Raw genomic sequence first — 25,314 nt, 5'->3', positions numbered from 1 at the left:
ACTTACATTCTGCCTCGGTCCCATGTCAGGTTAGGCCTAATTCTGGACTTCACTCCAACAGTTGTAGTGTAAATCCACCATGAAAAAACATCTGAACTCTGCTTGCTGCCTTCCTATGGCAATCTAATTGTGATTGGGACCCACAGGAGATAACTTTAATTTTGGGCAATGGTGGCAATGAAAACTGGATGTGGTATATAATGGATGCCTAATCCAATATTGCCCATTTTACACCATTGCCCAAAGTTAAAATTGCCCCCACAATGTGAAGAATTGCAAACAAAACATGATATTGCATCCTCCCACTTTGTTGAGCAGCACATTAGTATATCAACCCTCTTCACCCCAAGATAACTCTGGGTGATATGTTTTCCTCTCCTGAGTGATTCTGCTGTGAAATCCAGTTGAGTCTGTTCCATTGCAAACTTTTAAATTGCCAAGTAAATTTTGATTTTAAACATGTAATGATAAATTTTATTTGCAGCTTATAAACTCAGCAACAAAGACAGTGGGATACCAATTCCCCTTCTGAGACCTCAGAACAGAACAATCCTGAAGGGTTTGTATATGTCTGTCTGCCAAGTTGGTCTTTTGTTGTAAAAGCAGTGCTGTACACAGGATGGAGTTATGGCATTAATCAGCAAAATCCTGATACTTGAGCATTGAAATCAGTACGCACATATTGTGTTGGTCCAATTAAGATATGCAGACTTCAATAAAGACAAAATTCTAAAGATGTTGAATAAGAATTATCCTTTTTTTAATTATTCAGAATTTTAAAGTTTGAAGAGAGAATACATAGAAATAATTATTTTAAAATGAAGTATCAGCTTCACTGAATATGTAAAAATACAAAAACTTTTTGACATTGTAATATCATGTATGGTAAGAAAAATACATTTATATTTACTACAGATGTACCTAATTTAAAACTGCTTGTTACCTTAAACAAAAGAACTTCTCGGTATATTTTCCTCCGGCTATTAATATGAGTGGAAAAAGTCAGTGTGAGTATAAAATGGGTTTCCCCAGTTCATACTTGCACTGACTTTTTAGCTCACGTTAGTGACTGGATGAAACATAAATAGCAAACAGTACAAAATGCAGTCAGAATTAGGATTTGCTTGAGTTATTTTTGTCACCTGCTCTTAGGCCACCCGACAGCATATCTCGTTCCCTCATCGGGAGGGCTTCCAGGTGATCCACTCGCAGGCATCTGGCAATGCCACTGGAACTGAGCCTCCAGAAAGCTATTTTGTACCTACTTGAGGTGCCACCGGAGACTGGAACGTCACTGTTCAGGGAATTGCATATCCCAATACACTGTCAGATCTAAATCCTAAACGATATGTTCTAAACTAAATATCCATATCAAGAGGTCATATCCCCTTTAGGATTTCAAACATTAAGTGGGCAATATTAACCTTACCTACTCGCAGAAACTGGGTGGGTGGGCAGTTAAAATCGCCTGGGTTATTTACACACCCTGTTGCTGCCAGTTCCCGATTTTAACCTGCTCAACCGAACAGGCGGCAAGGCCACCCACCCAAAGTCGGCGGGGTCTTTTTTTTACATATACATGTCAGATCCCGATGATGTCATCGGACCCAACTACACTATCAACTCATCAGCCTGAGCGGGAAGCTGCTGCAGCATTCCCACCAGGTAAAGACAGCGCGGAATCAGACATTGATCATATTAGGATTTAAGCTCCTTTAGTGACTGTAATGTAGCTGAAAAGGCTGCTTAGAATGGGATGTTTGTGATATTGGAGTTTCCTCTAAGAAGATTTGAGTGGTTTTGTGTGCTGGAGTTGCGTTTCATTAGCAAACATGGAGTAAGATAAGCCCAATTGTCCCAATGAACCCATTCCTTCTACAAACCGTGCAAAATCTATGTGAATATCCACCTAACATTAGATCTTACATTATTCATCCTGGACTGGTTGCCTTCATTAGCACGACATTGTCAACAGTTCAGAGATCTGCTGTGGAGGATGTATGTGGATGTGTGAGGGGGTGGTGGGTGCACGGTTAGGGCAGGGGCTCAGGTGGAGTACCTCTACAGGCTCATTAGGCAATTAGGGATGGGCAATAAATGCTGGCCTCACCAGTGACGCCCACATCCCATGAACGAATAAAAAAAAGTGATAAACGGAGTGAACAACATAAGTCAACACCTTGGAAATATTATCTCCTTCCACATTTCCCTGGTGCTTCTTCCTTTTTAGGCCCAATAGCACTGCTTTAATAAATGCAAAGGACTGGCTGGAATCCTGCATGTTATTTGTTCCTCTCCCTCTAACATTTGTTTCACTTCTTGTTTCGTCATCCTTTATCTTGTTGTATAACAAAACAGAATGTGAGGAAAGCTTGGTTAGTTAGAGACATTTCTGCAGGAATCACTAACTATGAACCGATGTATTGTTACATCACAGTTATATTTAAAATGAAAACAGAAAATTCTGGTAACAAACAAAAGGTCCATCAGCATCAGAAAAGAAAAAAAGACAAGTTGGCGTTTCAGGTAGAGACCCTTCATCAATCTTCTTCCAGATGCTGACAGACTCTCTGTACATTTTCTAGTTTTTTTATTTTAGATTTTCAGCTTTTGCAGTTTTTTCATTTTATCTCTGCAGTTATATTTCACACTTTTAATTAAAAAAATATTGGTCAACGTACTAAAAACAAACACTTAATAACAAATAAAGTTTAAGAAATTTGTTAAAGATCAATCCATAAGCAAACGTTATGAAAAAGAGGAAGATTCAGAACTATCACAGAAGACATGCTGCGGTGCAAATTAACTGTTGTGTTCGATGATAAGGATCAGTCTTTGTCAATTAACTTGAAGGTTTCATAATTCAGGATCACTGTAAAAGAATTTGAAAAACCGGCATTTATCGATCGCAAATGAGCTTGCTCAGATCATAAAGAAATAATGTACCCCTTTATCCCCACATCACCATTCACAAAGAGCTCTGCCTGACCTAATGAATGCAGTAGTGATAGAAAACTCAATGTTGGCTAATAGTAGCAAACAGGAATTGAATCAGCATCTGTTCAACATTGGAAATGACAAGATTCTACAAAACCTCTTTCGAATTAAAAGTGTCTTTGTGGTGGGTTTCCAAAAGTCCACAACAAAATAAGAGACTTTGACTTTATTTTTCCATTGTTTTAAACTGTTGTGGAGATCTGCTGATGGGCTATTAGGTAAAGACACAGCCCCTGTATAATTAAGGCACAAAGGCCAGAAGTTCCGGGTTTAATTTCTGGTCTGTGCTGAGTTAGCTGACCTCAGCTACATCAGCAATTGGGGCACTACAATTTGCCACAGCACCACTGGGCGAGAGAAGGGAAAAGCTAGCACAGGTCCTGCTTCTAGTCACTATCCATTATGTCTACTAGAAATTCTGAGTCTGGGACATTGGGTTAGGACAGGATTGGGGCTGGCTATGATGTCTTCCATGGACAAACAGCCTACTAACACTCACTGGCTGAGCTCACACGTGAAGAATGCCATTTGGGTGAGGGGCGAGGTACTGACGACTCCTGACAGATATGAAGCCATACCCCAGAAACAGTTGGCAACTTCAGGAGAGAAGGGGGAAAAGTGAAGATAACTGGGGGATACAACCTGTGTAACTTGCTCAACACTATCTGTGCAACAATGGAGGTAGTTTTTGGCATTTTAACTAGAACAGTGATTTCTCCATCCAAGAATGTAAAATTCACCAAGTAATAATAGATTAAAATACAAATTTAGAAACTGCATATACCAGCACATCCTTTGCATGTGCAGAGCTTGGCACTTGTACAGTTCTTTCCTCCCAAGATATTCATAATTTTAAGATTTTTGAATAAAATCATAATCAAAAATTGCAGATGATTCCTCAGCATTCAGCAGAAAGGTACTGATCAAATTAGAAACACATTTAAGGAAATCTTTTTTTTCCCCATGTGTGAAGATTAAGCGATTCGATATCCCAGTCACACACCAACCACCACAAAACCATGGCACAACAATACAAAGTGTATATCCAGTCACCTATGTGAAGTCTGCCACTGGTTGTGAGAACCTTCTGAAAGAGGCTAGAGGTGTGTGTCAACAACAGTACAATTGCTGTCACTGTGACAATGTTGGAAGACCTTCCCACAAGGCATCATATGGTACACCTTGACAGCACATCAATGCAATGCATGTCCAAGCAAATATCCCCAGGTTTCCCAGATTGGTTCTGTCTTTCCACTTTCCAATGACCAATGTCACCCCATTTTTTTTCTGTTGTAATGAGAGACCTTCATCATGGATCAGTGTCTTTCTCGACAGCGCAGTACCAAATAAATTCTCCACTGTTCTATTTAATTTATTTTAAACTTGATTTTGTTATCCACTAAAAAGAAAATCCCTCCCTCTTCAAATCCATCTGCACATTACACCATGTTTCTGCCAATGGCAAAGTAGGTGATTTGTTAACAAAGCTCTGAAGCTGGTCATACTGTTTTCTTGTAACATGCAGTGAAATAAAATCCAATGCCAAGAGTATAATTTCCTCAGTGTGTAAATTTAAAGAAAAATTCTCTCACTAAATTGTTGTTATAAACCAGTGACTGTTACTTAAAATAATTTTTCTTTAACTTTACACACAAAGGTTTACACACAGATTTGGATCATGGATATTTGCTGTTCACTAAGAAGCAAAAAAAAACCCTGGGCTAACATGGAATAAAACTGTCCCAAGAAGGCACCAAACTTGGGTCTTGGGAATGTTCCCATGGTGGCCACTTGTTTAAGGTACTAGCGGAGGCATGGTAGTGTAGTGGTTATTGTTACTGGGCTTGTAATCCAGAGAATGAGAGTTTAAATCCCAGCATGACAGTTTGAGAATTTAAATTCAGTTAAAAAAAATTCTGGAAATAAAATGTTGGTATCAGTTAAAAAAAGTGACCATGAAGCGATCAGATTGCTGTAAAAACCCAACTGGTTCACTAAGGAAACCTGCTGTCCTTAAATAGTCTGGGTTACATGCGACTTCAGTGTAGTTGACTCTTAACTGCCCCTTGAAGTGGCCTAGCAAGTCACTCAGTGGTACCAAACCACCAACTAGCGACTTAAGAAGAAGGATCACCTCCACCTTCTCAGGGCAACTAGGGATGGGCAATAAATGCTGGCCTTGCCAGTGGTGCCCACATCCTGAGAATGGAAAAAAAGAACTCCACCTCTGTCTACAACACACCTAGAGATTTAATGACTTTGAAACCCCTTGCTGCCTATATATTGTCCCTTCTCCTCTCCCGAAGGTGTTTTCTTATGCTGGGTATGGCTTGGTTCTTTAGGCACTGGATAGCCTCACACAAGTGGCCACGGTGAGGACTTTCACAACACTTTAAAGTTTGCTGCCTTCTTGCCTATAGCATCTGGTATTTAGTTGGGGTCCAATGTAAGGCTAAAGACTTATGTATGATAACACAAAGCTTGGTGTGCTAAAGGCTTGGGCTAGTTTGTGATCTGTGGGAATATACATATAGCATGTTTTGCCTAGATAGCTACAATCGCTCCAAAAGTAATTAAATATATGACGCACAATGAGATGTTTCAACAACGTGATAAGAACATAAGAAATAGGAGCAGGATTGGGCCATACGGCCCCTCAAACCTGCTCCACCATTCAATAAGATCATGGCTGATCTTCTACCTCAACTCCACTTTCCCGCCCTATCGCCATATCCCTTGATTCCTTTAGTGTCCAAATATCCATCGATCTCAGTCTTGAATGACCGAACATCCACAGCCCTCTGGGGTAGAAAATTCCCAAGATTCACAACCCTCTGAGTGAAGAAATTTTTCCTCATCTCTGTCTTAAATGAATGACCCCTTATCTTGAGAATATGACCCCTAGTTCTAAACTCTCCAGCCAGGGGAAACAGCCTCTCAGCATCTACCCTGTCAAGCCCTCCAAGAATTTTAGACGTTTCAATGAGATCACCTCTCCTTCCTTTAAATTCAAGTGAGTATAGGCTCATTCTACTCAATCTCTCCTCATAGGACAACCCGCTTATCCCAGGAATCAATCTAGTGAACCCTCGTTGCAACTCCTCTAAGGCAAATACATCCTTCCTTAGGTAAAGAGACTAAATTGGTACACAGTACTCCAGGTGTGATATCACCAGAGCCCTCTATAATTGTAGCAACACCTCCTTACTTTTATACTCCAATCCCCTTGCAACAAAGGTTAACATACCATTTGCCTTCCTAATTGCTAGCTGTACCTGCATGTTAACTTTCCGTGATTCATGTATAAGGACACCCAAGTCCATCTGAATAACACTTACTAGTCTCTCACCCTTTAAAAAATATTCTGCTTTTCTATTCTTCCTACCAAAGTGAATAACCTCACATTTCCCCACATTATACTCCATCTGCCACCTTCTCGCCCACTCAGTAAACCTGTCTATATCCCTTGGCAGACTCTTTGTGTCCTCCTCAAAGCTTACTTTCCCACCTAGCTTTGTATAGTCAGCAAACTTGGATCCATTACACTCAGTCAACCTCATCTAAGTCAAACATGATTTCAATTTCATAAAACTGCGTTGACTCTGCCTAATCATATTATGATTTTCTAAGTGCCCTGTTACTACGTTCTTAATAATAGATGCTCGCATTTTTCCCAGTACTGATGTCAGGCTAACTGGCCTATAGATCCCTGTTTTCTCTCTCCCTCCTTTCTTGAATGACGGGGTTACATTTGCTACCTTTCAATCTATGGGGACACTTCTAGAATCTAGGGAATTCTGGAAAATCAAAACCAATGCATCCACTATCTCTGCAGCCACCTCTTTTAAAACCCTAGGGTGTAGGCCATCAGGTCCAGGGGATTTGTCAGCTTTCAGTCCCATTAATTTCTCCAGTACTTTTTCTTTACTAATCTTAATTACTTTAAGTTCCTCACTCTCATTAGACCCTTGGTTCCCCACTATTTCCTGTATGTTTTACTGTGAAGACAGAGACAAAATATTTGTTTAATGTCTTCGCCATTTCCTTATTCCTCATTATAATTCATCCTGTCTCTGCCCTAGAGGATCCTTAACAATATTACTAATTAACCCAGTCTCATTTCACAATCTAAATCTAAAATAGCCTGTTCCCTGGTTGGTTCCATGATGTTTTGTTCTAGGAAACTGTCTCAAATGCATTCCATGAACTCATCCTCCAAACTACTTTTGCCAATTTGATTTGCCCAGTCTATATGAAGATTAAAGTTCCCCACAATTACTACATTACCCTTGTTACATGCTCCTCTAATTTCCTGATTTACACCCTGTCCAACACTATAACTACTGTTAGGGGGCCTATAAACTACTCCTACCAGTGTTTTCTGCCCCTTGTTATTTTTTACTCCATCTATACTGATTCTACATCCTGATTATCTGAGCTAAAATCCTTTTTCATTACTGTCTTTATCTCATCCTTTATTATCAGTGCTACCCTCACTCCATTTACATTTTGTCTGTCTTTTCTAAAAGTCAAGTACCCTGGACTATTTAGTTCCCAACCTTGGTCACCCTGCAACCACGTCTCAGTAACGGCTACTAGATCAAACCCATTTATCTCTATTTGTGCCATTAAGCACAAGTGATAACAGTATATGTGTGATGTTTGTTCATCTTGTCCACAAGTGATATCAGAAAATGGGACTCCTGAGTTGCATGAGTGGGTAATGAAGGTCAGGCAATCACTGAGCAGTGCTTCTAAGGAGACATTCATTACTTACCACTGGCATTGCATTCAGTTGGTGCCAAATCTAAGAATGTGTTAACAGCTTTTTTTCCTATGAGAGTGAGCAATCATTTTACTGAGTTTAGGGATATTTTTGATTGATAAATAAAAACACAACGTAATACACATATGAATTATCACTTGTCCACCAGCAGCTAGAGTGTCTGGGAATTACAGAAATTGAAAGGATTCTTCCCCGAGATTTCAGCAGAATTAACTGGCCACCATATTGCTAGCAGCGAATTCCAACTGTTCTCTCACCCATGTTAAAGACAATTTGGTGATACTTGCAAATTATTCACTCCAATGAAAAAATGTACTTGGGTGAATTCTCCCACTGAGCAGATCACCCCTCCACAGTCTGAGGGGAAGAAAATGAAAACTCCATTCAGCCGCAGGATTTTTAACACTGTCTCTTTTCCAAGAAGCTGAGTACACATTTTAAAATGGCCATCGAGATTCTCCAAGTGTCTGAGAAAATCCATAATATTGACTATAAGATTATGTGCTGTCTCTAAGGGGTAAATTTTAACCCCCAAGTACGGGCATGTTGGGGGCGAGTCTGAGGTTAAAATAACAGCTTTTTAGAGCGGGACCCCATCCTGGCTCCAACTCGTCCTCCTCTGGGTTTAACCCAGTCAGATTTGTATAAGTGTGCACAGCAGACACCAGGAAGTCCCGCCCCCACTTAAAGCTGGCGGGCCGATATTTAAAAGGGCAATGTGCTCCATTGAGCTACTTGAGGTACTTAATATTTTGTGTATTGGACACTTAAAATGAACTTAACCTTACCTGTTCAGGTTTCCCATCACTCCCGATTCACGTCAGGTGAAAGCAGGCAGGAAGGGCCGGATCCATGAGGTGAGTGCCTTTATTGCACTGCTTGTGGGCCGGGAGGAGCAGGAGTGTTTCATCCAGGCCCAACAAGCTCACCTGGCCGACAGGAACCCCGAGATCGGCTTCTCCTCAGCATGGCAGGAGATTTGTGTGGGAGCAGGACACTGTGCAGCTATGAGATTGTTGAAGCACTGCATTATCGAGTTGCCGAGAACACAGAGTGCTGTAGATTAAAGCCCAAGATCTCTACAGCCTAAGTCACAGCATTCATTAAAGATGCTATGGCTGAGCTTAGGGCCTTGGCCAAGAGAGCTATATTATAAACGACCAAGGAGTGACTACATTTTTCATGGTGCAATTTGGTCAGTTTGGCATGCAGCACTGTACGGACAATTTCTGGACCCCCTCCATAAATGCCCTCAAACTGTCTTGGCTGCTTGGCATAAACCCCATATGAATGGTTGATGTTGAGCTATGAGCTATTAAAATATTTTTGAACGGTTCGAATTTCTGGGCCCATGAGGTGACGCTCCATCCAACAGGTTGAGGCTCCTTGAATTCCACCCGCCTGGGACTTCCTCACTCGTGCTGCATGCTTCACCAAGTGCCGCCTTCTGTAACTCACTAACTAAACCCCAGAGTTCTGGTTATTCTCCCTTGTGATGCAGTGCCCAGGTTACTGTGGCATTCTGTGAACATGCATTGTAAGGCAACATTGTAACATTTGGAAAAGTATGATGACACTCACCTTGGTAAGACCTATAAATTCCTCCTGCATCTGCCCCTGCGCCCTGTGGACAGGTAAAATGGCATTGACCCTTTCTACTGCCTCTATCTATGCTGCACAACAGATTGCCCCTCATGACAAAAAAGGACCACTCTTCTGATTAATATCTCCTGCAGCAGAACCTCCAGAGCTACATCCTAAAATGACGCAGATCTACAGCTTGACCTTGCTGCAGCCATTTCTTCTCCTCAGTAGCAGTACAGCTTTAAGATGAACAGCAGCTCTTTAAGAGTTTCTGGTACCAGCTAACTCGCCCCCTTAATCCTCACGCACTCCCAGTGTGACATGTATACCACTGTATGTTAATAAGCTGATCTTGCATTATGATATATGGTCATCTCAGTGCACTGCAGGAACAAACAGCACACAAAGAGCAGCTATCCCAGCATCACTGCACCCAGACCAAACTATGGGTCCCACTGTAACACTGCTTCACAGGCTGAAGAATAGAAACTCCCCTGATCATGGACAGGGTACAGTTCAAAGTCACGCAGCTAATGGGCTTGATGAGGGCGATGAGGGTAATTTATTCCTCACTAGGGTCCATCAAAGAGAGCTGTCAGAACTGTCAGTCCTTTATGAAATTATGACTGAAGCAAAGCTATAAAAATAGAGCTTTCAAAACCGCAAATCCTTTACAAAATTATGACTAAAGGAGTGTCACGTGAGTTACTGATGCTTATATCAGGTGTAAATATATTTGAAAAGACTACACCGAATGCCAGTAGTGACATGTCACACATAGCTTCTCCTGCTGTTCAAACTTTGAGTTATTTATCGTTTGGTGATTTGAGCTGGAGCATGAATGATGTTATGGAAAGTCTTCAATTACCCATTGGTACCCAGGGCAATTTCTCCAAGTCTTTCTGTACTCCCATCACCCACCAGAGACACATTCTCAAAAGATTTGTCCACGTTACTATTGTCGACTGTTATGCCACCTTATAAAAGAAGACAGGATGGTTGAGCATTGTTCTGAGAAAAGAAGAAAGCCAAAGGGAGAGGGAAATGGGGGAAGTCATGTGCTGGAGCTTCAAAGCATTGTGCCATTGACACAAGCTCACATCATTTATCCTCTGCACTCTATTTCTAATCTCAGCCATCCCATCGTGGGAAGGTGTCAAGTAGAGGCCAGATAAATCCCCAGAGGGAGGGAGAAGAAACTAGAGGAAGAGCCACCCCTGGCCACTTTTTCATACCGCCAAACATCCAGTTTCAGAACAGCAACGTCAACAGCCTGGGAGGGGAGCCCATGTCCAGGGACGGCGTGTGGTGTGGGAAGAGCCAGAAATAAAGGAGAAAAATACCTTAAAAAACAGGCTCCTGAACAGACAGAGATAAATTGAGGCTAAGAGAGATGAAAAAAAACACAGAACTATAGAACTTTACAGCACAGAAGCCCATTGTGTTTGTGCCGACTCTTTGCTACCTTCACTGCAGCTTTCACTCTTCCTGGCCAATAATAATCTCTCTTTATTTTTCTCATTATTTCTTGCAGCTTCAACTTGTCTCTCCAGGGTGACTCCATGATCACCACCTGCTCGTACTATCAGACCACAATGTGCAGCTTTGGCTTTTTGTTTCATGATCATTTCTTCAGGAAAGACTAGTTTTCCTTTTCCAGACTACACTCCCTTCCGTGTCTGCAGCTGCTCCTAAGATCCTGCTTGAGGTTTCTTTTTTTCATTTTCTGGCATGTTATGACACAGTTAATAAAAATATAGATTGGTTCAAGGTGTTCTTCATTAAAAGAAACCTGTTATTTATGTTTTTTTTAAATCCAAAAAGGCTGCTCGGACTTGTTCCAACTTACTGCGGAACACTGCCAATATTCAGTCCTTAAAAATCAGTCTCTAGTTAGATTCTGGTATGTCTGAGGGTTTTGGTTGCAGCTGACTTCCTGTCAAATTCTCCAGTGCTGCAAACTGACTAGAGCAGAAGGAAGAAAGATCATAAACTCTAAGTGAGCATTCTCCCCGAAAGGCTCTGGCCTCCAAAGGTGGATCATCTTATGTCAGGTGATTGTTACATGCTTCCCCATTTCCTCTTACCTCTTCCTGAGTGAAGCCATATATGGCACTTAAATGTGTAATATATACAGCTTCACTCTGGAAGAGAAAGCATCCCTCCTACTTCACATTATCCCTTATTTTAGTGAGGACTCTCCACAAACACACCCTTGTTTGTACACGTGTGTTTCATTGTGTTAACCTGAGACTGAGAATGACCACAATATCTCACCTACATGGAAATCCAACAAAACATGAAATCATTGAAATAATTAACTCACTATTCAATCTGAGGTTATTTCAGTGTAGGGAACTCACATCAGCTCTGACTGGAACGAGTCCTATCTTTTGAAATATAAACTTTGACATTTCAATACTTCACATTTTTGAAAGAAGAATTATCTCACTAAAAAGTGTTAGTCACTGAGCCTCATGCATACGGTTATATACAATATTAGTAATAATAAAACTTGCACGTACATAGTCTTTTATTATGTCAGAACGTTTCAAATATCGATGATGTATGCAGTCTGCATTCTTAAGGTGTCAACCTGTCAGGATATAGCAGAATAAAAAGGTGTTGGGATTTCATTTGTAAATATCAAATGAAATCCCAACACCTTTTTATTCTTATTGCCAAGGTGCGATGAATCATCTTTCTGTCGCTTAGACCCCTGTCTTTGGTTAACTGATACCTCCAGTGGTTTACTCTACTTTGTGCTTCTGCTGCCACTTTACTCGAGACCACTTCCTGTTTGTCCTTGCCATGACATGCCACAGTATGTGTGATTATGGCTTTCCAGTAGATTGTGTGATTAAAATACACTCTACTGTAAACTTGATTAGTGTCAGATAATGAAGTCACTTATTTGACCTGTGACAAGTAGGATTTTAAAAAAAAATCTATGCATGGTTTGTTTAAATGCTAGATTATGTTGGCAATACTTTTATGGAGTTAAATACAAGTAGATTTATTTTCCTTCAGAATTACAAAACTAATATTCTCTCTCTCTGACACTTACCTTGACTTGGGTTTCAGGTCTTTGTCCTCGCCTACATCTGATAAACTCTCATGTTGAGCTGAAATGATTTAGAAGGGAATTTGGTAGATGGAACACAGCAACACTTTCAAATACCTTACATAACTTGACTCTGGAGGGCAGGGGTACTAGCAGTTTGTGCACCTATGGGTCTTCTCTGACAACTAATAATGTTTCTGCACTGAAATCCAAAATATGTAATTTAAGGAAATTTTCCCAAGGATATTATGAGTTAAGAAATATTCCATTTTATGATAATTACCATCAGGAATTTCCAGGAAGAATTTTTTTGCAGATTTTATATGAAAGAAAAGGCACACGTTTTGAAAGCAGATATGTTCTTTCCGTACTGAGAAGGTTAAATATTGTAAATATTTGAAGGGGGAGAACCTAAGCAAAACACAGTCCCGTAATCAGTAAGGAGAATGCAAACACAGTAATTCCACTGACACAAATTATACGGAATACACACAATGCAGAGGGATTTCCTTCCCCATGTATCACAGCAGGCTCGCTCCTGTGAAATGAATATATCTAGGGTTCCATTCACTGTTTAGGCCCACATGTGAAGAATCGCCACTTCTCTGGAGTGCTGGAGGGTTTCCATTGTCCAGGGAACCATACCCCAGCAAGAGTTGGCCTCTTCGGGAGGGGAGAAAGTTGAAAAAAGTAATAAAAGCTGGGACATACAAGTACCTGTAATAACACTTACTGCTAGACCCCTGCACTCCATCAATAAGAAATCTATACACATGAAATGTATAGGGCTGACTTTAACCCTAACCACATGGTGGAAAGGAGACCTGCCTGAAACCAATGGGGTCCTTCTTTAAATGTGCAGATTGGGGTCCGATGACCTAATCGCCAGACCCCAACTGTAATTTTAAACGTTGGCTGTTGTGGATTTCTCAACAGGTGAAGCCAACAGGAAGAGGAGTTGAGGACATCAGAGGCCCAAACAGGTATGTATTTCAACGACCTGAGAGCACGGGGAGCGAGGGGGGATGGGGGGAGTGAGGGGGGATGGGGGGAGCGAGGGGGGATGGGGGGGAGCGAGGGGGGATGGGGGGGGGAGCGAGGGGGGATGGGGGGGGGGGGGAGCGAGGGGGGATGGGGGGGGGAGCGAGGGGGGATGGGGGGGGGAGCGAGGGGGGATGGGGGGGGAGCGAGGGGGGATGGGGGGGAGCAAGGGGGGATGGGGGGGAGCAAGGGGGGATGGGGGGGGGAGCGAGGGGGGATGGGGGGGAGCGAGGGGGGATGGGGGGGAGCGAGGGGGGATGGGGGGAGCGAGGGGGGATGGGGGGGAGCGAGGGGGGATGGGGGAGCGAGGGGGATGGGGGGGGAACGGGGGGGAGCGAGGGGGAACGGGGGGGAGCGAGGGGGAACGGGGGGGAGCGAGGGGGAGCGAGGGGGAACGGGGGGGAACGGGGGGGAGCGAGGGGGAGCGAGGGGGAACGGGGGGGAGCGAGGGGAGGAGAGAGAAGAATGAAGGGCAGAAGAGAAGAGAGAAGAATGAAGGGCAGAAGAGAAGAGAGAGTGGGGGAACAGGGGAGAGAAGAGAGAGGGGGAACAGGGGAGAGAGAGAGAGAGAGAGATAGAGAGGAGGGAGAGAAAAGAGAAAGTTCCCTCATGTCAAGCTGGGCAGGTTCAAACCCATGTCTTAGATGTGCAAACCCAAAGCCCTACACTGTCTCCTTTGTAGATTGTTTATTAAAATGGAACAAGCTGACTGTGCTGAGAAATTGTTCACTTACACCTTTTTTTCATGCTGCCCATCCATCTGTCCAGTTCATCCATTTCAACTTCCATCACAGAAGCTATGTCTTCCTCAAAAATAGGGCTTATAAAGGAAAATATGTATGAATAAATATTTTCTGTTGAGTTTTGAAAATCAGTATCATATCAAATGTATCAAAAAACTGTATTTGCCCAGTCTTTAAAATATTGGCCCTGGAAATCCTTTGGGCACAATCCCAACAATTACTCCAGGATCACACCCACTGGGGACCTCTGGTGCTGACCCCACCACTGTACACATCGTCAGAGGGAGGTCCAGTTATTTGCATACGTGGCGGGTGTGCACACGACTATGGGCGATTTTCGGATGCCTGCCTGTCCTCATAGACAAAAGATTGACACCTTTTCAGCCTGTCAGAGGCTTCCCTCTCACAAAGATAATTTTATGGCCGATAATTTAAAAAAAAGAAAAAATGTTTTACCTGCCAAGTCTTCTGGAGTCCAGGCCACAATCAAGGTGTGCTCACAAGTGTCACTGAAGAAGCCAACATTCCTCTTTCTTTCGGAGACTTTCCACTACCCATGGGCACTGCATGGACTGGAGTGCATCATCAACAAGGATGATAAAATTCTTATTTAATTGGTTATGGTGATTGATCAGTCAGGATGTCATGGGTTGACCCAGTGTCATCGGTGGAGGGACACGTCTGTGCCTAACTACCCCCCACACTTTTTTAAAGGAATTTAAACCAAAAAGAGTTCCCACTCCTGCCCTGCCCATGACAATATTCTTGATTGGGGCAGGTGAGGGCTCCAATCCCAAGCACGGCTATTGCAAACTTCCTTCTTTGGTCGGCAGGTTCCTGCCAACTTTGTAGCTCCTCTGGCAGAGCTGGAGCAGGAGTGGGTCAGAATGAGGATATTCGGCCTCATCAAGTCACTAGTGGGGTGAAATTACGTTTAGCGCACAGAGAACGCGTTAACTAGAAGTTAAGCTTTTGTTCTGTTGTCTCAGTGCACAACTTCAGTCTGTGAGCTAATGAGCAACTGAACACACATGCTCGGAGTCGGATGTTTTTGTTGAACTATGAATATTTTCAGCCAGCGGTGGTAGGAAGCCGCAGTGAGCCATTCTTAAAACTGCTAACCACGCACTTAATCATCCACACCCGCAAATATTGGCCAACACTGAAGGAGAGCGCTTGTCTCTAGTGAATTTTTGTTCTGATTGCCTCAGGTGAAGGGGTAGACAAACCAATATCTCCTGAAGGCTCTGCATCAACTCACGCCCCTAATAGGAACTATTCTGCTTTATCCAAAGGAAACAATGTAATCTGCGATAAAATAATTATTTGCAGGAATGTTCCTGGTGTATGGTTTATTAACTACAAAATATTTATATCTATTTACTCCTGAAACAGGTCAAAGGTTATTCAGAGCTATGAGGATGAAATCATGTTAAAGTCCTCAATAAGGAGGTAAGTATTAGGAGTGGGATATTAAAGGATACACACAGAAAATTGCAATTAAGTATTACCTGTCACATTGCACGTCGCTTAAGTTCAGGTCCGTAACCATGACACGGGAGAACTTTTAAATTTGCAAATATGGAAAAATGACAAGGCACGCAAGTATTCTTTAACTGGAGGAGGTAGCGCCCGACTCCTATGCTCGGTGATTCCTTGTATAACAATCACGCAATACAATGAATGGCCTCATAACTTGGGCATAAAATCTTTGTATTCAGGGGAGGCAGAATCTGGGAAGGACCCGATTACGCCAGGTCCCCACCTCTTTTTTTTCTGCACATCTAAACGACCTTTGGGGCAGGGACATAATAAACGGACGGATACAGACAGACACTAAATGCACGGTCATGAGACATAATTCACACGTTGGTGAGTGAGTGTCCAGAGTTGCTACAGGCATCAGGGAAGTATTTCAGGTTTAAAGGGCCACTTTCCCTTGTGGCACTTGATTGCAGAGCGTTTAAGTTTAGTCGGGAAACTGGTCTGTTAAGCAGGCGTTTTGTTTTTTAAACTTTGAAGATCTTTAGCTGGCCAGCTCACGAGCAGTGGCAGGAAGCCGCAGTGAGTTTGCACTCACTATCTGAAGCGAGCGCCCCAGCTGCATCCACCCGATACGTGCAGATATGCCTGACCCCGGAAACAGCGGAATCAAGGGTGGGCAGGAGTCCCGCCCTGATAGTGATATGTCGGGGAATTCGGAGCTGAGGAAATTTGGGGCATAATGTTAATGAATTGTGTGGTACGACTCTTCAGTCTGCTATCCTATCTCTAGCTATGCAGTGTTGCAAAAACATTACCGATGGGTTTGACATTAACAGTAACACAAAACCAATGGCATTCAGGAGGGATGTTCGCAGCAAGTGCAGCACTTTCACATTCTGTTAGCTTGTGGTTTTGTGCAGTGGTCTAACCACTTTATGCATTTTATCCAAGATTTTTCCAAGACTCACCACGATCCCATATGTCATTTGTTTGCTTCAGACCACTTTGTGCACTTTCCTATTCCTACCACTAGCACTTCAGCTGGTGTCATTGATACATGCCTGAGTAATTTTGCATAAATCCAGTCAATTGCGACTGAACAATCCTTAACGAGTGGGAAAAAACATTACTGCTGGGCCAGTGCAAAAGGTACATTCCAGCTGTTTATTGCCAGAGGAAGCAATTTTAGGAGCATAGATAAAAGTTTGCAACTGCTCTGTTAATACTTTAACGTATAAAATTGTTACATTTTAGCACGCAGCACATGCACTAACGCTAACACATACAGTAATTTTACTCCTTTAATGTTTTTTTTTCTAACATCATAGGCACCTCACGACTGCAAATTGACTAGCTATCGAAATCCTGTTAGCTGAACCCAGTCCATAGAATTGATCATACAGATCAAAGAAACGATTGATCACAGTATAAGAAATTGGCATCTCTCAAGCACTTTGCATAGTGTTTACTGTACATTCTGAGCGGGTTTCAATGCCACTGAACTGCTTTGCCTCTACCTTCGGCTTGAATTTAATGACAACCAATAAGACAGGAGACAGAAAAGGTGACGCAAAACCTACTATTTGCAGCTATAAGATGTGCTACGGTCTTATACACGATGGCTGGTTAGTGGCAGCACTGTGACACAGGACACCCTAACGGTATCCATCTAGTGCCCTTAATACCCTTCTGCTGCCCCTCCTTTCCCCTTTGCCTGAGTAAGACAGTAGAGATCAAAGGTGATTTTTAGTTTCACAGTTAACCAACCTTTACACTATATCAACATCCATGCTATAAAATAATAAAATCTGAATTTTTGTACTAGTTAATAGTCTGAGGGAGAGTTAAAAATAAACATTTGTTTCAGTGTGGAGTCCATATTTGAATCTTTGACATGAGCTGCCTTAATTGGTTACCTGTCTAATGCATGTCCTGGCATGTCAAGCAGAGGAACAGTTCGGGTTTCAATTGAGGTGGTTAACAGCAGCTGCTTGATTCAGATACATTTGATTAATTTGCATCAGGAGGGAGGAGTGCTGACTCTGCTCTGGACTGAATACCACTTGCACAAAGCAGCTGCAAATGTGGAATATATCTGAATTTAGAGCTGGAGTCTAACTGAGACTTTTGATGATGCAGACACTTCACTGTGCGTCTCAGAAAAATAGGATACAAAATGAACTGCAGTCACGCCATAGTTACATAACAGAAAAAATATGATATTGGCCCTGAATTTCCTCAGGGGTTCTGTTAGACTCTTGCTGTAACTTTAACAAGAGTTCAGTGGCATCCAGCAAAAAGTGGCGGAAACATGGTTGTGCCGTGTCCCTGTCATTTCTGGGATTTTCTGGTTGTAAGAGGAAGAACCTTCACCTGCCCCTTACACGGCCAATGGTGTCATGGGGGCAGCTCCAGAGGCGATATTTGGGGCAGGCGCTGCCTACATCAGGAGTTTCTGCTTCCCCAGTTCAATTTGGGACCCAGTGTTAGACTGGACAATGATACACTGAGACAGATGAGGCTTACTGGCCTTCAAGTGGGGCCCAGCAGAAGGTCCAGGTGATGGGTGCAGCCTAGACTCCTGATGGTACGAGTGAGAGGTTTTTTTTGTGAAAATCCAGATGCCGCCCCCCCCACCACGCAGGGGATTGAAGGGGGGATGGTTGGGATCTTCGAGGGGGTCTCTTTCCTATCCCCCCACAGCGGTGATTTTCTGGCCACATGGAGCAAACGGATACCAGCCAGCTCTATACAAATTAGGTGCCCTCCTGTTAACCCAGTACTTTGTGTTGGGGTCACATTGGAGAGCACTGGTGTGGCAATCACTGTGTGACCATCAGTATCACATCCCTTGGATTTCTTGGGCTGGTATGAAATGAATGAGGAAAAAGAGAATGATGGAAAAATGAATCAGGGATAATTGAAAAGCTGAATCAGTTAAAGGGGCATTATCAACATACACTATGTAAATGATAAAATTAGTGTGTAAATGCACCCATATTGTTATCAATAATATTGTGCCACAAGTTTATCCATTGAGTTCTAGATATTTCAGAATTTATTTGCTCATTTCCTGTGACATTGCTGAAGATGAGATTTTATAAAAATGGAGGTGTCACGCCAAGTAGCATTATCAGGGACATGGATTTATCAACATTGCGGGGCTGAGATTGGGCAGCAGTAGGGTGGAGATCTAAGGGGATCTAACTATTACAATACTTATAAAGGTAAAGGCTACATTCAACCCATGTGACCCAAAAGTTAAAAGTTTTAAACACCATACCTTGCTGGATTTTCACTGTTAACATCATCATTTAGAGCTGAGAAAAAAAAAGTTTGTAGATATTTAGTTGAAATACATTTTTAAGCAGATTTTCTGAAAGCTGAATTGTCTTAGGTTCTATATTATTTTTTATATGCTTTGGCCGGGAGATTAAAATGTGTAGCTGTCCCTAAAAAAAGAGAACGGTCAAATTCGAAAATAATGAAGATTAAATGTAAATTAGGCATGTCAATGCTGGTATTCTCAGGAATTAAAATTGAGTTCTTAAATAGGCTCTGGTTTGTTGAAACAAAATAAATATACATTTCATTCTTTAATATAATTGGATCAAGTATTTTTTGAAGCATTTGCATCCCACAGCGCTAAATTTGGGCAATATATTTTTTTCTGTTGCTATAAATGATTCCCCCCAAGAATGTTTCAGTTTTGTCTGATCGTGCTCCTGTGAAGCATCTTGGGATGTTTTTACTACATTCAAGGCGATATATAAATGCAAGTTGTTGTTATTGTGAACATGTTTGGAATTATTGTGATGCTACAGCCCTTGTAGCATCTTCCCATCAGCAGTAAATGTGATGAGGTGTTTATTTCTAAAAAAAACTAATTTAAAGGATTAGTACACTTTACTTATAATTATTATATTCTGCTTGTATGGGCTGAAGTCAATTAGCAGCACATTCATTGTATCTAGTTCATTGAGGGGGGCGAGAGGGAGGAGGGTGGATTCCGGAATTGCTTCTGTCAGCAAACAACATGGTGACAGTGCTGTCATGGAGAGCAAAACCCTTCTGAGGAAGGGGCTTCATTGCCTGATTCTGGTTGCAAAAGTAAATTGGCTGCTGGGGGCACTCCTGCTCCTCCTGCCCACAAGTAAACCATAGAAAAATTAACTTACCTTCCTGGACTTCTTCTGGCCCTAATCCTGATAGCTGCCAGGTTTCTCTGGCGGTTCTGATCAAGACTCGCGCAACTGTGAGTTAAAAATCACGTCGGTGACCTATTTGCGGCATAGGATCCCTTTTGCATACTTATGAGGCTCTAATCTGCCTGTGGAGATCGCCTCCCAAAACCCGGGAGTGCGGCACGAAGGGGGATGTAAGTACCCTGCCCCTATTTTAACTCATTGCGTGCCCTGTTCTTGTTGAGTGCGGGAGGTTAAAATCGGGACATGTGTGTTGGTCAGGTGAATCTCGGCTGCAATGCCCCACCCTCTAGCTGATTAACCTGCCAACACTGTCTATCTGCTCACCCATTTGTGCATGGTAAAAGAGGACTGCTGACGCATATGGAATTGTATGCCAGTAAGAATTGGTGCCTTCGAGTGAGGAAGGGAGAAAATTGGGGGGTTTGGGGGGAAAGTTCCTTTAAATAGGATGAAAATCATTGCCTTAAAAATGAGTATGAGGTAATTTTACAAATTTGACCTCTGGTAGGAATTCAAGCACAGGCTTCCTATGATTTGCCATCTATTAAAATTAATTTCTGATGTGCGTTCCGGGTAGGCAAAGCTCTGCAGAGCAATGCGAATCATAAAATTATCCCTTGTATGCCCATATTTAATTAGAGGTATCCACTGCCAGCCTGTCAGTAAGTAGAAGTATTTGTGTTGGAGTGGGTTAAATTGTAAGATATCTAATGATGTGCAGATGATAGCCATTTACTTGGGAAATTTGGAAAAGGCTTCAATATCCTCGCTATTTCATATTTTTATTCCAGGCACTTCACTTGCTTTAAGGGCAACATTTAATGTCCAACTTCTAAGGTCGCCATGGTTGCAAGCAACTATGCATGAATACGTTAGGAAATGGTTGAAGCAAACTGTTAGATTCATCCTAATTAGTTTGTGGAATAAATCAGGTGACTTTTGTGTTGTCTTTAAATAAAGGGGGAAGTAGGTAGTGCAGTGAGTGACTACATTGTCATTTCACTTGGGTATAAATCCTGCCCAGACTAATGGGATGATAAACTCTCTTTGTTGCCTGTTAGGGTCCTATCTGAATTAAACTTGGGCAGTCTCCATCTAGTTATTGAAAGGTGCAGGCCCACAGCAAAAAACTGGCCAGAGTTCAACACAAATGTGGCACTAAATTGGCAATCTCACTCAGACAGGTTGTAAGCACGGTTGAGGTGGAAAACACAACGGGCCAGAAATCACTCCGAGCTGCGAGGCAATGCTCACTGCAGCTCTTGCGAATTAAATTAACGGAAATACTTACTGTGGGCTCTGTGGCATCGAACTGCTTGAATATGAACTTTTTAAAAAGTTGTGCGCTATCAACCCAGCCTCTGAGCAGCGTGACTTGCCGCACGGCTGGAAAAGTGTGAGAGGAGAAGACACGCCCACAAAATCTGCATTGCACAAGCAGATTCATTCATTTAAAGTTATTATTCTGTATGTCATTCTAAATAAAAATTTTAATTTTTTTAATAAAAAGCCAAATAGTTGAATTAAATTAAAGAGACAGAAGGGAAAAGTAAACATTTTACATTTTTTTTTAAATGACCATAAACTATTAAAATAAGGAGTAATATGAGACTCCACATTTTAAAAGTTAATTTTTAGTCGTTTGGCAGACATTAAGACTTAAAGCATTGTTAAAACTTAGTTTAGACCTGGTATTTTTAAACATACCTGTTTGCTGGCGTAATTAGTTACTTTCCAGCTGGGCAGATAAGCAAGTTGGCACTTTTTCAACGATTTCCCTGAATGTAGCGGGTGATGTCCCTTTATTTCAATGCTGTCATATTGCCGGTGAACCAGTAGGAGCAAGTTTTGGATTTCCCCGTTACACTGCACATGTGTGAATATGGGAATTTGCTCCTTCAATTAACCACTAAAAACGGAGAGTGCTGTTGAGCTCCTCCGTTATTTCGGGAGTGATTTCTGGCCCCACATCGCAGACTGCCCCGGGATATGGGGAAAGAGTGGGGGAATGGGACTAACTGGATTGCTCTTACAAAGAGCCGGCACAGGCTCGATGGGCCAAATGGCCTCCTTCTGTGCTGTAACCATTCTATGATTCTATGAATGGTAAGGGTGCTCCTCTAAGGTTCAGGTGCATTGGTGGACAGACAGGGGGAGCTTTACTCTGCATCTGACGTGTGCTAAACCTGACTTGGAAGTGCTTAGTACTAACAATGGGTACCCAAAACAAGGAAATGTTCCACCATTCAGTAATTTTGATAAGTGCAAAATTCACCAAAAAAAGATAAAAGGTAAACTTTACTCTGCACCTTCCCCCTTTCTAGACTCCTCAGTCATGTAGGCTCGACTCCAACTGAAAAGAGAGGCAGGCAATGACAGACGTCTCCACAGCTGGTCTGTGGTTGGTAAGCATTACTGAAATTAAATCAAAGTCAGACCTCTCACTAATATTCCCCCATCCTATTGGCTTTCCAATTTACCCAGTGCTCAGTATTGGCCTATCAATTCAGACAAGATTAGAAAATTAGAGTCTGACGGAAGACTGAATTCAAATATCAGTTGCGGCTTGGAGGATTGCAAATGTGGGTCCCTCAGCTCGTCAAGCAGACAACACACTGACTCCTGGGTTCCACTGAGCTACTGTGTGCTTTTTAAAATGATAACTTGCATCTGTCCAGTGACATTCAGCAACAGTTATGGGGAAAATGCTTTAATATGGAAGTGGGCACCTTGAGATGAAAAAAATACTTGTGATGGAATAAGTGGAACAGACTGTAATAATTAAATTGAATTTAAAAAAAAGGTTTTGTTATACATAGAGGGAGGGTAACAAGCTTGACAATAATTGGCACAGCAGTTAATGTTGGAGCAGTTAGGACCACATTCTTTTCCATGCTGTAGGAAGACTGCAGAATTTTGGGCCTATGTCAGATCAGTCATTGACTTTTTAATCAAAGCTTTCCAAGATTTATATTCCCATTTATCCATGGGATTGTCTTGGAGGAATCTGTAGAATTTATCAACCAAATGCAGTTCTTGGTTTCCTGGTTGCTCAGAGAAGTGAGGCCTCTCAAGCTGCAAGAGTTTTTATGACATCAAATTGTGTGGCTGGAGAGAAATGTAGATTGAACACCCTTGAGAGGATTATTTTTAACATCCAAGAAACAAAAGCTGAAGTTGGCAAACTGTGGGGCTGTGTTAGTTAAAACCTTTCTTAATAAATAATGATCTGGGATAGACTGGCTGCTGAGGCCCCAGGTGTCTCTTTATCAAGTGCTTGTTGTATATTTTGCTCTGAATCCCTTTGAGATCTTTTCATAATGAGTTGTTTTCTTTTGTCTACATTAAATGATTGTGAACTGTGTAATATTTAATGAGTGTTGTATACTCTGTAAATGGATATAAACAACTGCATCCTCAGAGATTTGCAAAAAATCTTAGCAACAGTTCTCATTACAACAATGAGTCAGTCTTTTAACTATTATTTAAAATGATATAGCCCTGATTTTAACCCTACATGCCCAAAGAGAACGGGTGTGCGGGGGGTTAAAATCCTTGCGATGACCTACTCACCCGATCCTTGCTGGCCTCGTGTGATGCGCCATTTTAACAGGCGCGTACTGGCCAGCCAGCAAGGCCCTCACACCAGGCAGGCAAGGGCCTCATTGAAATTCAACAGTCAGGATCTGATGATGTCACTCAGACCTCAGCTATATTTTAACAAGGGACAGCGGCGTTCAGCGTCCAGTACCAGCCTCATCAGGAGCACCGGGCGCGAAGGAGCAGCAGGCCCAGAAGAGGGCCTTATAAGGTAAGTAATTTAAAAAGAAACATTTCCTTATGGGCAGTGGGGGCAGCAATGCTCCTCCGGGCCCCATAAGTAATCCTAGGGCCTTAGGCTTCCCTTCCCCGATCGCGATTGCCTACTTCCCCCTCACCACTTACTTGACTGCAGGTGACCATTACCACGGGTCCCTGGTCCCAGTCTCTTGCTGTGCTCGCCCGACTCCTGCCTGCCTGACATCATTGACGTCGGCTTCTGGCGGGAATTGTGCCTGGTATATTTAAATGAGGCCGGGGATTAAAATGACTCAGGCCTCACGTTGGCGAGCTGGGATGAGCCTGGCCCACACTGCTGGCCCCACACTCGTCACTTGCCCTCAGTTAAAATTGGAGATTATAAGTGTATTTATGGGGCACTGCAGTTAAAAAGCAAAAGCTATTACTGCTAACATGAATCTGAGGCTCCAAATTTCTTATTTAAAAGATGCTATTGTACCAAGTTTGTTCAAACAAATAGGTAAAACAAAATATGATTTTTTTTCTTCCCTCTCCCCACCCCCACACCTCCCTTCATACTAGTAGATCTCCCATGAAATTACTTGCAGGCGGTGGATGTGGAATGAATGGATAGGAGTAAAGTTCCATCCACTCTGCCTCAACATTGGGGGCAATTTTAACCTAAGTGGTGGGCTGGAAACTGACTGGATCAGATTGGCCGTCTGTTTGTACACCTTGCCAAATTTTACATTCCATTAACTTCAATGGAAAGTAAAATCAATAACCCCCATTTTTCCTCAACCCCAACCTCAGAACAGCACCCCTTATTGCACGAATGTGACATTTTCTTCTTCGTAGGCCAACCGTTTAGTTGCTTCCCTGTTATTTATTCTTTTAAATACAACACTATTTCACTAAGCCTGTTTGAGCAAATCAGTAAAACAAAATGTTATTGCTTACATTGTTTTTTCCCATGAGTATGGTTTATCAGGAAGGCAATCATCAAACCAACCAGAGCAAGACCCAGAATTGGAAGCACAATCATTAAAATTACTTTGTTGCTATCTGGGTTGGTCTTCAAAATATTTTTAGTAGATGGCGAGGAGATCAACATATATGTAGAATTTTCTGCTCTGTTCAACAGATATTCAGTTTGAGTCGTCTTTGTGTTGGTGGCCTTAGTGCTTGTGACATTTCCTTTGTGGACATCTTCCAGAATAGTTGTCGCTGATGTATTTTGTGAAATTGTTGGCAATGCTTGCTTATTTGCTTGTAATGGCAAGCAGTTGTTGGTACAGAGATCACGATGTGTAATTGCTGTTGATAATGGAACAAATGTGCCTCTTTCAGTTTGAGCAGACTGGGCTGCATGAATCATTGATGTAGTTGTTTCATTTTTTTGGAATGAATAACCTGTTGAAATGAATCAGAGGATTAAAAACCAATTTACTTTGCACTATGTATGAACCTAGTGCAATCTCCAAGAGTCTCAACTCCTCCAGTGTACTTGAGACTTGCTTTGCAATTCTCTTTTTATCCTTCCTCTCCTAAAGACATCCATTGGAATTTAGTCCGATGGGCCACAGCAGTCTCTCAGTACTTTCCCTAAGCGACCATTCGTGATGT

At 42.2% G+C, this 25,314-nt stretch overlaps 1 protein-coding gene across 3 annotated transcripts in view; it reads right to left on the bottom strand.

The window, feature by feature from the left end:
* Positions 1 to 747: 747 nt before the first annotated feature.
* tmem154 (transmembrane protein 154) overlaps positions 748 to 25,314 on the bottom strand; it is a 54,671-nt gene continuing 30,104 nt past the window's right edge. For all 3 annotated transcript variants that reach the window (XM_067991992.1, XM_067991974.1, XM_067991983.1), the window contains 5 exons: positions 24,649 to 25,101; positions 18,984 to 19,020; positions 14,207 to 14,292; positions 12,435 to 12,492; positions 748 to 2,872 (listed from right to left, as the gene is read on the bottom strand). In XM_067991992.1, coding sequence (XP_067848093.1) covers positions 2,857 to 2,872; positions 12,435 to 12,492; positions 14,207 to 14,292; positions 18,984 to 19,020; positions 24,649 to 25,066 — 615 coding nt within the window. In that variant the 5' untranslated portion in view covers positions 25,067 to 25,101 and the 3' untranslated portion in view covers positions 748 to 2,856. The remainder of the gene's footprint in view (positions 2,873 to 12,434; positions 12,493 to 14,206; positions 14,293 to 18,983; positions 19,021 to 24,648; positions 25,102 to 25,314) is intronic.

The sequence above is a fragment of the Heptranchias perlo genome, chromosome 1 (assembly GCF_035084215.1).
Source record: "Heptranchias perlo isolate sHepPer1 chromosome 1, sHepPer1.hap1, whole genome shotgun sequence".
NCBI lineage: Eukaryota > Metazoa > Chordata > Chondrichthyes > Hexanchiformes > Hexanchidae > Heptranchias > Heptranchias perlo.
This window is presented reverse-complemented; position numbering and strand designations above follow the sequence as displayed.